The sequence below is a fragment of the Falco peregrinus genome, chromosome 6 (assembly GCF_023634155.1).
Source record: "Falco peregrinus isolate bFalPer1 chromosome 6, bFalPer1.pri, whole genome shotgun sequence".
Lineage (NCBI taxonomy): Eukaryota > Metazoa > Chordata > Aves > Falconiformes > Falconidae > Falco > Falco peregrinus.
In genome coordinates, this window is record NC_073726.1 from 71,539,439 (window position 1) to 71,553,020 (window position 13,582).

General features: G+C 39.1%; 1 protein-coding gene across 2 annotated transcripts in view; it reads left to right on the forward strand.

The window, feature by feature from the left end:
• The window catches only part of PTPRO (protein tyrosine phosphatase receptor type O), a 155,541-nt gene that overhangs the window by 93,025 nt on the left and 48,934 nt on the right, over nt 1-13,582 (forward strand). For both annotated transcript variants that reach the window (XM_055807877.1, XM_055807878.1), the window contains exons 3-7: nt 3,563-3,721; nt 5,747-5,899; nt 7,481-7,927; nt 8,937-9,098; nt 11,801-12,000. In XM_055807877.1, coding sequence (XP_055663852.1) covers nt 3,563-3,721; nt 5,747-5,899; nt 7,481-7,927; nt 8,937-9,098; nt 11,801-12,000 — 1,121 coding nt within the window. The remainder of the gene's footprint in view (nt 1-3,562; nt 3,722-5,746; nt 5,900-7,480; nt 7,928-8,936; nt 9,099-11,800; nt 12,001-13,582) is intronic.

The following is a 13,582-nucleotide window of genomic DNA, read 5'->3' on the forward strand; positions in this document are numbered from 1 at the left end:
TGGTGTCTCTATTACCTGACATAAACGTTATCATTATGTACCTGAAGTATTAAATAGCAGCTTTTTAATCACAGAAATGGTTGCTTTTTAGCAAGCGATAAAACAATCCCTAAAGTTCATAGCATAGTGGCAGCTTTATCCTGGCTGTGACTTACTCTCAGTAAATACGTAGATATGTAAATAGAGTCATCCTGGGAAGAAAATGACATAATTCACAACATCTTCATATGAATCAAGGGAATTACCCATGGGAGTTAAGTCACTCTGTTTATGGGCCTTCTTTTTTATAAAAGTCACGATATGAAGTTAAATCATGATTAATTTGGGTTTGAGCGTGGGAAGTGAGGGTTGATCTCAGTCCCATTTCAGCCACCCACGTGTAATACTACATCTAACCTACCACATTAATCAATCATTAATTCAATCTGTAGAGTGACTTGATCTGCAAATATTAAAAACAAATTGATTTGGACTGGAATATGATACTTATTTTCAATGTACTTCCCCCCCTCCCCTCCCCGAATTGCAAATGTTAATGTGTCTGTCACAAATTGGATGCATTAATGGAGGATTTAGCATCCATTTGAGGAAGAGGTTAGCTGCATTCATTATGCTATATCTTGATATTTTATAATGCAAGCTATGTGCTAAATGCAAAATGCTCTACATCCAGGAGTCACACAGAAGTTTCCCATAAACAGCTATAATGGGAAAGCCGTTGCTATAGGAGCAGCAAATTCTGAGACTCTTAAGAAAAAAGGCAAATTTAGGTCTTGATCCTGCAAGCTTGTGCATTTAATATAATCTGCAAGTCTAAAAAGAAAAGATTGTACATGAATAAGCACCTTAAACATGCTATTAGAGAGACACTGAAATGCTCTAAGTCTTTTCTGTAATATGACTTCAGACATCAATGTAGTGCAGTGTTTATAACGCTTTAAGTTTTCTGAAGTATTATATTACACTTTATTTAGGCTATTTCTTTAGAAACAGTGAAATCTGTGAAAAGCTGGATCCTAAGTACTGAACACTGTAATATAAAAAGGCCAGACTGTTTATGCTCTGAATTATAGATACAGATAGTGAAGAGTGACATTTTACTCTGTATTCTGTAAGTTTAATAACCCTAGGAGCAGTTAGTAAGTGAAAAACGGAACATGATTTTTATCTGCTGAGTGTCCTTTTAATTTCACAGTGTGCAAACAGCTTTTGATGTGAAGCTTTGGTGCCGAAGGAAGTAAGATAATGGACGAATCTTTAAAATGCATTATATCACTCATGCTACTCTGCTAACATCAGCCGTGAGCAAGGAGAGGATAGTAAGCGGAAGATAACAACAAGAAGGAGAGTCTGTGGTGGCTGCTGCTTAATTCAATTATTAGTTAATTAAATCAAAGCATCAGGAGGAAAAATCATTTGGATTAAAAATGAATATAACTTCCATCCTTTATTTGATTTGGTGTAGGAAGGAATAAATGGGGTAATTTAATCATTGGCATAAGGAAGTTTCAGTAATTCTTTCAGAAATAAGGAGACCTCAGATGTGAATGAGATAGCAGAAGAAAGCCCAGGGCACACCCGCTAACATGAAAGATGACTGCATGTAAGCGTTGTGCTGTTTGGAGATTGTTATTGACATTTAAACTACTATTGTGTGCTGTGTCAGCTATGATATGATCCGTCTGGTCATGTGGATAGTCAGATCAAGTATTTATTTCAGAATAAGTGATAGGAAAAGCCTCAGCAGAAAGAAGAGGGTAGGCTTTGTTCCCCATGTTCTGCGTTACTCTGATTTATTTCTAGGCTATCATGAATTGTCAACAAAATTTTCACAGATCCCATCACTGAAGTTATTACTGTTAGTGTCTGTGAGATTGCAAGTTTCTATTTGTAAATGGTTAGCATACAAATAAACTGATATTTATCTAATAAAGCATCTTTGACATGAGAAGTAGTTTAATAACCCTGCACCTTTGCATTCCCATGCTCTGGCAAAGTTAAGAATGACAATATGAATTTTTCTTAAGACTTTGGGAAAGATTCTGTTTGCATCTGTGGCTTTTGTTCTTAGTTGTTTTTAATTCTCCCCTTCTCATCACATCTGGAAACTTAATACTGTGGTGAAAATACCATGCTTACTGAAAATACTAATTGGGACTTAATTTTCACTTCCACTACGGTCTTGCTTTTCTATCTTTGAATAACTTATTCCACCTTCTGTGGGATAATTCCACTTTTGAAACTGACACTGCTCTTCCCTTTCATCTACAATTTCTCTTGCCCATTGTGATTATATGCTCTTTGGGGAAAAATACTTTATTAGTTTTTCTCCAGGGCCTACTGCAGCAGAACTTTGAACTCAAATGTGTCCTCTAAAGCCGTGCTAATCAACAGCCTGCATTTTTCAGTCTGTTCCCTACAGTGTGCAGAACTAAATTAACATGATAATACTTATAAGGATGTAGGCTTAACTATAGCTATTAAAATATGTTTAGTATAACAAATTTCATCTAACGCTATAACCGTGCTTTCAGTATCCGCTTGGCCCTCTTAACCCCGATGTATATTTGGGTTGCTATAATTTTTTTCTTGCTCAGGAGAGCATCAAGCAAAAGACAATTTTTTTCATTTTCCTTTGTGTGTGTGTGGATAAAGGAGGCTGAATAAAACTGACTCTCTTATTGTTAGCAACTATCTAGACTCCTGGCTGCAGTGAATTAACACAGCTTTCCTTAGCTGATGGAGCTGCACTGATCTAGATGCCACATCACAGGACACAGTGTATTTTTCTTAATTTTTGTAGCCCACTCAGCTCAGAGTTCAGAGCACTAGATTGGCAGTGCCTCACTTACCTCCTTTCTGTGCACAGGCTTCCCCTGTGCTCTCCAGTAAACCACTTTACTTCTCTGTACCTCAGTTCCACATCTGTAAAATAAGGGTAATGGTACTGCTGTATTTTGTAGAAGTTTGATGTAAATAAATATGTTGAGGAGGGTGGCCCTCAGATGTAGGAATGGGGAGTGTGTAATTACCCATGAAATAAAGAAATGAATGCATATCAAAATAGAAAATCTTCATTCGGGTAACTTTCTTTGGCCATTACATGGATAAGCTTCTCAGCTAATCTTAAAAGTTCACGTTTATGCCAAGGTTACGAGCAATTTCAAGTGTTTTGTTGGTTTTGTCGGGGCACTTCTACATGATTGGCAAGTATTAAAAATGAAAATCTTTCTGGGGTGATGACTGTGAATGCTTAAATAATAACTGCTATATCAACCTTAATTTTTATGGCAAGTAAGGAATTTTTTCATTTAAAGTTTAAGTGTCAAGAACATAAATTACTCTGGGGGGAAACACAGGAATCCTGGCTTTGACAACATCTCAGGCGTCTTTTCCCCAGATCTCTGTGAAGCCCCAAATATCATCTGGTAGATTTGAGAGTGCCTGTGCTATACCTAGCAAAACAGTTCGTTTCATTGATGGTGTATATGTGTGAAGAACTCAGTTTGCCTATTAATCTGCTCCTTCCTTTCCTTTTTCCTTTTATTTGTATATCCTTTAGAACCCCTTCCTGTGAGCAGTGTTTCTATCTATGATTACAAACCATCTCCAGAAACAGGAGTGTTGTTTGAAATTCAGTACCCAGAGAAGTACAATGTTTTTACCAGGGTAAATATAAGCTATTGGGAAGGAAAAGACTACCGAACAATGCTGTACAAAGGTAGGAGGAAACTCTTCCACTAAAACTTATTGTTAACTCTGCTGGAAACATTTTAAACAGTGTTCTTAGGTGTGGGTTTGACATGCATTCGTTATCATGATTTATATTTCTGGTAATGTGTCTCTTTATATAATGACTTTTATATCGTGAAGTAAGAGGTGGGTCTTCAAATTGAGCTGTTGGTTCACTTTGGATTTAAACCTGCTTCCCATCCTAGTTCTAGTGATGCCTCCTTTCTTTTGGATTTTAGAGAAAGACTAGGTGGTCTGGATTTTTTTAATCAGTTCTGAAATCAACCTGGGAAGGGATCCCCAATTTCTGGTGATTCCAAATAAGCATGTATACTAAAATCCAAAAGACTTTCCACCATTTTTTCATCTTCCCTGCTGCTATACAATCCAAAACAAAGGAAGAAAGAAAGAGACCCAGAACTCAGTGGGAAGGATGGAGATATGTTTTTGCTTTTTAGATGCTTGCTGAAATCCCTGGATGACAGTCTGTGTCAGTTAAAAACATTAAAAAGTTTCCAGTCTCTACCCTCTAGCCAAGGTTTTCCCCTTTGGTGAATAGCTGATAGGAGAGCTCTGGGGTGCCCCAGAGCTGGGAAAGCCATTCAGTGTGCTTGATTCCTGGTGCAGGGTTTTAACCTGGTACTTCTGTATCACCATACAGTGACACAATACTAATAGTACCGTGCTGTACAGTACTTTATGTGCATTACTGTAGCATTCAGTATTGTCCCTGAGCTAATAAACCCTGCTGCATATTATAAATTTCTATTTTCTTAGAATAATCTAATCAAGGGCAATCAATTTAACAATCTAGACAGTCTAAACAATTTAAAAAACCAATCTACCCATCTAAATAATTTAACGAACAAATTCTGTTTTCTTTTTTATTTACTTTATAACTGAACTCCCTTTTGCCCTGCAGTATAGCTTAAGCATAGCATCTGTCTCAGAGATTTAAATGGGACTGTCCTATGGAAAGCATCCTAAGAGGTGAGAAAGGCACCTGTATACTCTCCGAGCCCTGAAACCCCAATGGTTTAACATTCCAAAGTGGTAGGAAAATGCCTTTGAGCAATCCAGTAGGTGCTGGAATGAATTTTAGGCACTGGATTAAGGCTCCTGAAGTAGAAGTTTGGTTGCTGTAAGCTCTCTAAAGGCAACAAAGGGACATACACACCTCCAGTAGGAGGTGAGAAAATTTTGGAGTCTCTCTGCTTCAATACAGAGTGGGGCTAGGTATCACATTTGCGATGCTGTGAAATGCCAGAAGTTAGGAGGGGTGATTCTGGATCATAGCACAAAATATAGGTCACCTCCTTCCAGAGAACAAAAGGGATACCAGCAGCGATTTTTGTCTTCTACAGCTAATGCATGGTTCCAGGGCCTGTAATGTTGCAACTGCTAATAAATAAAGAAGTCATCCTGAATTAAGAGATTCACTAATACTCTTGCACACTCCTTCCTGTAGCCAAAATGCCCTAAGCAACTTCTTGCAGCCCACACGTGTACTTATGGTGGATGTGAGCTCAGTCTCAGTACTGCAGCTTGTGCTCATTTGTGTGGTGGATGGCCCTTTGAGCATCTACCCCAAACATTATGCCTCAGTCAGCAGAAGGCCAAGGAGGCTTCATGCAGCAGTTAAAAGTCTGCAGAAACTGTCAGATGCTCTTTGAGATACTGTGTGTCACACGGAACAGGTTGCCAGATTCAGTTCCCTTTCCTGTGAAAAGTAGTTCATGTTTCTTGTAGTGGGCGCTTTTTTTTTCCTCTTTTTTCCTTTTTTTTTTTTTTTTTTTTTTTTTTTTTTTGTAGCAAAGTGGCTTTGACAGCCAGGAGAGATGTTGGCAAACTGAATTATTAGAATGTTGTGTCTCAGACCAGGCTGAGCAATGTTTAAACATCTGAAATACTGCCAGTTCAGCATTTGCAGATTATCAGGAAGTGAACATTTGATGGATTTTTCTCTTTTTTTTTTTTTTTTTTCTTTCTTCTTTTCTTTTTAAACCTTCTTCAGATTTCTTTAAAGGGAAAACAGTTTTCAATCACTGGCTACCAGGTATATGCTACAGTAACATCACATTTCAGTTGGTATCGGAAGCAACCTTCAACAAAAGCACGCTAGTGGAATACAGCGGGGTCCAACATGAGCCCAAACAGCACAGAACAGGTGAAGAAAACCGTTAAGTACCATTTGCTCCAAGTCTGTATGGGTCCCTTGCTTTCTGCTGTGGGGAGGGGATTGATCCCACAGAGAGGAGGGTCTGTGTGGAAGCACTCCTGGGAGCTGCTCCTGGCCAGGAGAATGGGAGCAGGATGCTGCGGCTAGTGCATAGGGGTATGTGTACAACAGAGTGTGAAGGGAAATTTGTATGAGAGTTTCTGTTACAAAGCTTGCTTCTTAGTAAATAAATTCTGCTTCACATGAGATATCCTAGGCCTTGTGCTAGGAGTTCATTTTTAAGCCACAGGAATAGCTGCACTGAGCATACTATTGATCTATCTATATTGGTTTGTCTCCTTGCCCAGTGAATCATAGCTGAACTGTTGGAGAAGGCCTTCGTCTTGTGCAGTTTTCTATCACAGAGAAGAATGTCATAGTTACCCCACTTGACAGCCAGTTTATGCCCTGAAGCATGAACTGTTAATTTCCAAGAGAGAAATGGTGCAAAGACTGAAAACTGCATTTATTCAGGATCCAGAACTAATTTAATTTGGTCCTGGGATGGTGCCCAGAACTTTTCTGTTAATCTGTTGGACCACAGACATTTCTGGGGTCCGAAGTGAAATGAGCCAGTGGTAAAATCAAAAGGCCAAATCTTCAGATGAATACACTGATGTTGGCCCATTGCCTTGGACAGAGCCAAGCCAACTGATGCCAGCTGAGTTCTGTATGATCCTAAATATAGTTATTGGGGATTTGACCCATAAGAAAGCAACTAACAAGATTGCATTTTTCTTTCCTGCTGCACTCCCATGCCTCGTTCTTCACGCAAACTTCAATGAGACTGTAGTGTCTGGTTTTGTATCAGTGGCCATGGCTTGGACAGGGGAGGTGAACGAACCAGTGTGTTGGAATGTGCCAGTCAAAAGTGTTTGCACTTACTGTGTGTAAGGGCAGACAGACAGTTACAGTGAGACTGACAAAATGCTGTGTGTTCACCTCCTGGCATAAGTTGAAGTAACTTCTTTGCATGCCAGAAGCTTGTCTTCTGGAGACCCAGATTTTAAGATCAGGCTTTCACAAATATTAAAATCTAAACTGATGTTTGATGCTTATGAAAAGTTGACTGCTGAAAGCATATGAAAACCCCTACAGCAACGTGAAGGTCATAATTCTTAAATATGAGCTATGCCATATATTAGTTTTGCATATATTTTTCAATTCATTTCTACAGAAGTACTTTCTGGAAGACACAATAAAATAAATGAAGATACTCTGTTACAAATTTACACTCACATTGCCTTGCTGCTGTAATAGCACTGAAGTCTGATTTACTGTGACTTCACATCTGCTTTTCTTCCTGGTGTTCCTGAATCGTGATTCTTCTCTGAATTTACACTCACCTTAATCCCACTAGACTCACTTCTCCTATAAGTATACATAAGGGATGGGAGAATCTTAACAAGTTAGTTCAAAATGTCCCTATATGCATTTTTTTCTACAAACGATATTTCTCTGAGGAATTAACACATCATAAAGGCGCACAGAACATACCTATTAAAAGACTAATGCTTGCTTCTCTTTTAGTTCCTTACCCACCTCGAAACATTTCTGTTCAGATTGTACCAATCAACAGAAACAACTGGGAAGAGCACAGTGGGAATTTTGCAGAAGAATCATTCATGGGACCACAAGAAATCATAAGGAAAGAAAAACTTAGTCATTTTTCTGACAACCCAGCTGAAATTCCAGCAGCGAACACATCTACAGCCTGGCCAGACTACCGCTATAACAGCACTGAGTATGAAACCACATCGCAGCCATACTGGTGGTCTAACGAAGCTGAGTCATCAGAGGGTGAAGAGGAGTTTGTCAATGCAGTTTCCAGTGATTACGAAGCCAATGAGCTCAACACGTCGGGAAAACTCATGCCTGAGCCCCCTTCCTTCCTTCCTGTACAAATGGTGCTGACCTGGTTGCCACCAAAGCCACCTACTGCATTTGATGGTTTCCATATCAATATTGAAAGGGAAGGTAAAACAGAGCCTTATACCCTTTTCATAACTCTTTTCTGTAATTACATTGGTGGGTCGCCTCCTCTACAAATTATTAATAACCTAGAACTGTGCTTCAGAGGGCTTTGTTAGTTCTGCTGTAGTTCTTGAGAAGTTTCTTGCATTGAACAGTATCTAATTCTGGCTGGGTGTCATAAAATTAGGGGAGGAGGGGTAAGTCGCAGTTTGCAATTCTCTTTTGTTAAACAAGATTTATACTGTTGTACCTATTGCCACACTCTTTATGCTGCAGTTATCGTAAATCCATTCTGATATTGGAGAAAGGAGAAATAAGCTGATAGAAATTTGAGACAAAGAAGGTACGTTATGCCATGTAATTTTGCCTGCCACTGAGAAAGGTTTTCAGGGGCACCTCGACTGGAAAGGGCATACAAAAAGCATAGTCTAGATTCAGACTGACAGTTGTCTCGGAGGACAACTACCAAACATATTCCTTAAGCCACAAGGAGGCTGTGGTGGAGAATGAGGACACTTTTCAAGTGATGGAGCTACAAGAAAGTTGCCATGTTGCTTAAAGATTCTCTGTTTTAAAATTTGTTTTGTCCAGATGAATTTTAGTTCCTGACAGGCAGTTTTTATAAGCCTTCTCACACTGAGAGCAAATAGTATTTTTTTTCTTTTTCTTTCAGAATAAGAATGCAACAGATAGAAAATTGGAAGCTCTGTTTCTTCCACTCCATGCTGTTTTTCACTTGCACATTCATGGCAACCCTATTTTATCATCCCTTCTACAGAATGAAAATTTGTCCTGGGTTTATTGTTCCTCTACACCTATACTGCAGCCTTGGTCATTAATTATTCTTGTGCTGATGGCAAGAAATAAAACTACCCACATAAATCCAATCCTTTTGGATACCTTTTAATCCAACAGCAGAAACAGTATTAGCATTTCTGGTATAAATCATTTTCTCAGTGTCTGGAGCCTTGCAAATTTCAATTAATCCATACTTTTTCTTCCCCCGATTTAGAGAACTCTACGGAATTTTTGACAGTAAGTGAGGACACTCACAAATTTGTTGCTGAACTGAAAGAACCAGGAAAATATAAGTTGTCTGTAACGACGTTTAGCTCCTCTGGCTCTTGTGAAGTTCGGGGAAGTCAATCAGCAAAAACACTTAGCTTTTACATCAGTAAGTATCTCAACAAATCTGCCTTTTTCTCCCAAACTGATATAACTCTAATGTGCTGCAGAGTTTGACCACTGTGGCAGCTGTGACATCTGCTGCAGGATCAGAAGAGTGTTGTCTTCCGGAATTCCGTGTGCTAGAGAAGGAAATACAGCGCAAATATGTTACATATTATATCCTGCCTGGATGAACCTTCATCCTGCCATTTTGGCAGAGCTAAGAACCGAAAGCAGGTGACTATCTGATAGAGTTGTCGCCCAGTGTTCAGGAGTGTCTCACTGGAACAGGTTCCCCTCTTGCATCATTCAAAGAGAGGATTTCATTCAGAGAATTGAATTGGTGATTATAGAGATTCCTGAACTTCCTTACTCCTGGAGGCTGTATGTACCACGTTAGGGATGAAGGGCATCTCAGGCTGAGAGTGTGGGAATTGCACAATTAAACACTGAACTCTGAAATTACATGGTCTCTGAGAGTACACGGGGCAAATTACAGTAGATGAAATAGTTCAGCCTGCTAAATTCAGAGGGGAAAAAGTAATTTATTATTTCCCTGTAGAACCCAAGGGTTTCTTAACTGAAGATTTAGTAAAAAAAGTAATAACTATTGTGTAAAATAACATCACAACTCATGATTAGATTAGCAAGTGAGACGTGTTGCTGAATTCAGATTACTATCCCTCTGATGGCTATGGTCACTTTTGCACCTTTTTCTACAAAAGGAAAGAGGTATAGCCTACAAGATGCCCATACAGTGAGAACAGGCGAATACTTGCAGCAGTACACAATTCTACATGTGGGAGGATAGTGAATGCCGCCACAAGACAGGGTAGCTAAGGCTGGTAGAAAGATTCCTATTAAAAGGAAATGTAGTCAAGTACTTAAGTAAATTCTTAATAAAAATTGTGTCTTTAGTAGCTCATAATACTTACAAATACTAACTACTTAGGCTTAAATTCATCATAATACTTGACTGCATGTAACTGAATTCCACTATCCTCCTGTGTTTTTGAAAACTTTGGAGTTGAAAGAAACAATACTTGGAAAACAAAGAGAAAAAAGGAAAGAGCACATGTGAGAAAGTGTCTTTGCTGTTGTACTTTCACTGTCTTCTGGTTTTCTTTAGGAATAGTTATTAGGAAGCTTCGTTATATGGAAAGCATTAGAGTATATACAAATATACAAGTATGTTAAATAAATTATGTAGCATTGCTATTAGTACCAAATTTTATTCTATTTACAAGATACGACTTATAGCCATTAAAAAATATGCAATACAGTGTCCTCCATGAAGTCTGCTACCTGGAGACAGAGACCTGAGAGAAAAGAGAAAATGTTAATCCCAAGTATAGGTGTATGGATTGCTAGATTAATGATGAACTTGAATCTCATTGGGTATAAAGTATTAAAGTGTTGCAGGAATGTAACAAGTATTTTCATTTTACATTTAATACATGAAATTATTTGGGGTTTTGGGTTTTGTCTGTTAGTTTTGCCGGCATTTAGAACGAGATGAGGATTCTTGGCAGTTCTCTTTATTTATTCTGTCAAACACAGATCCTTAGTATTTTACATAGATTTTATATGTATATGTATGCCAAATCTGAGATGTGCACAAGTAATATTAAGGTGAAATTGCTTTTCCATTTCTCTTTATGAGTCTCATCAAGTAGGCTTTTTGTGTGGGGACTACAACTTTGGACTGTGACATGAGGTAGCTCAGTTCCCTTAACGCTGATGCTGAAACGATTTCTGAATAGTAAGAGCTACGCAGACATCCACTGGCTCCAGACATTAATGTAATGATTGACTTCCTCTTTTTACCCGAGTAGGTGTGGGTCTGCTGGTGTGAATGAATTTTGCTCGTAGCTTCAGCCTTATCTTATCCTTGTAGCACTCAGTCAGTGATTCATCCTGTCAAATTCACTTTGTATTAGACAACATTTTTCTTGCACCCAGATAGAAGTATGGATTGTCAAATCTTACAGGCTCATCTTACACCAAATTCTTGCTCTGGCATTTTTTTATTTTTTCAATAAACATAAAGTACCATTAGAATTGCATGGAGGAAGGAAAGAGCTGTCACAAACGTCACTTAAAAGTGACAAGAAAAGCTGATTTTTTCATGACATCTGAAATTTTGACCAAGTCTAACTGAAGTTATTTTCAAAATTGTTATTTTATCTACACTTAAACCTGTATTCTCTACCAATTGCTTCAAAATGTCTGATGGAGAATGAGATTCTTCACTGTGGTACCCTCTGTGAACTTGTTTTTCACGCTTCAAGGCTGTAGTACACTTCGAGGGTATGTTAGTTTGTGAAAAGGTGAAAAAAATTGGGTGTTTATCCTTTAATATTTGTCCATGATCTGTGCTTTATTGGATGTCACTTCTTCTAAACATTGCCTTGGAGCAAAGCAGATACTGCTGGGTGGTTTCTGGTAAGCCACAGAGAATACTGCCATCTGGATTGCCGAACAGTGATGTTTCTCTCATCATCTGCTCTGCTACAGGTGAAATAGCACCAGCCACAGTCGGTTTCCCAGGGGCTGCCATCTTCACAGCCCCAGGGCTGCGGAGATGGACACTGTCAGTCCAGCCTTTTTCACTTGTCGTAGTAAATAGTCCAGTAAAAGAAGGACGATTTGACATATGTCCCTCAAATGCAGTGGTTTGTTTACATGTGCTTCTGGGGCATGTCCCAGGCCCCACAGGTGAATGGATAGAAGAGCTCACTGAAAAGCCCCAGCATGTGACCGTGACGGTGTTAAGCTCCACTACTGCCCTGACATCCTGGACAGCATCACAAGAGAGCGGCAGCAACAGCACCATCGTGTCTGTGGTCTCCCTGACCTGTCAGAAGCAAAAGGAAAGTCAAAGGCTTGAAAAACACTACTGCAATGAGGTAAGGGGCAGAAGCAGGAGTTTTTCAAATCCAGGGCAAAAATGCTGATCATCCTGCTGTTTGGGGTCGCCGTGCCCGAGGGCCCTGCCAGGTCTGGGCTGCAGGGCACAGCGGTAGGTGCGCCCTTCTGCAATCTAAAGGGACGTGGCTGATGCAGAGTGGGGTGACAGCACAGAGTTCAGGAATGAAAGTATGCAGTAAACCACAATAGTGTTGAAATTGTATTTTTCTTGGACTGACTGTCCCATTCTTTGTTCCAGCTTCTAAGTTATGCTGTACCCTTTTGAGACCTTTTTTGTGCCAGGAGGCAAAATGGTGCCATATCACGATAACATTTAGGCACATGCTGTAATCCATTTGTGTTAAGCAAAGTGCTCACACACATGATTATCATCAAACTAGCATAAATTCTTCCTTAGATTCCTGCATATGAATGCAGAAACTGACTCTAAACTTTCTGGAAGCTTAGAGACAATCAGAAGTTAGCTTTTCATCCATAAAAAAAGATAGCACGGGGAAGTAAACAGTAATTTAGACCATCTGTGATTTGGATGGACAACAGTTCTTTAGGGCTGCTGCATGGGACATGTTTATAATGATCAAGAATCCTGAACCCCAAAATATGGCAGTTTTCTGTTACTTGAAACCCTTAGTGAGTGTGATCCCACATCACATCCTGTGCTATAATGGATCAGCGGCATGTGGCTTCAGTTAGAGGGTTTAGCCCACACCTCAGTTACCAAGATGCTGATAAGGCCGTTTTCTGAGCAGTGCTACAGCTTCTGTCTGACCCTCTAAATGTGTGTGATGGAGGAGCCTGCAAAGGTCTGCAGCTCTGCCCTGCTGCACGCTCACCTTGCCCATGGGAATGGAAGGAGACCTCCAGCAGTCCCAGTAAATCTTCATCTCCTTCAGCTTTGTGATTAGCCCTGCAAGTTAATTAATACAGGGAGTCTACATCCTTTAAAAATGTATTTTAAAATGAATCTTTGTCAAAATGTTTTGAGTTTTATTCCAAGAGTGGCTATGAACTTAAACGCTTCAAAGTGTCTTTCCATGACAGTTTGAGAAATGTTTTTCAGAATCAGTTTGTAATCTCACTGAGTTATTTTCCTTCCATTTATTAAAAGTGTAGTCATTTAATCAGGGAGCAAAATAATACAGTAGGTGGTTATAAACCACAGATCACAAGTATACACAGATGTGATTAAAGTATAGAATTCATCTACAAACTCAAAAACAAGTACCTAAAGCTAATCCGTGAATAAGCAAGACATCTGTACAACATGTTTATTACAAGTAGGTATAAAGGTCTAAATATAGTTACTTGTTTCTTTCTGTCACTACAAATATTCATACCACCTCTAATCATCAAATATTATCAGCTTATTATGCCTAGAATTATTAATGGCTGTTGGTTTGAATTCTCCTTGATGAGCTGAAAAGGGCAAAATTCAGTGCAGCGTTCTATCAATTTCTATCATTGTGCATGATTTAAAAGTGATTTATCTTTCCAAAGCATCTGTTAAAGAGAAATTCTGTTCCTCCTAAGTCTATGCTGGCACTGATATATTCATGTGCA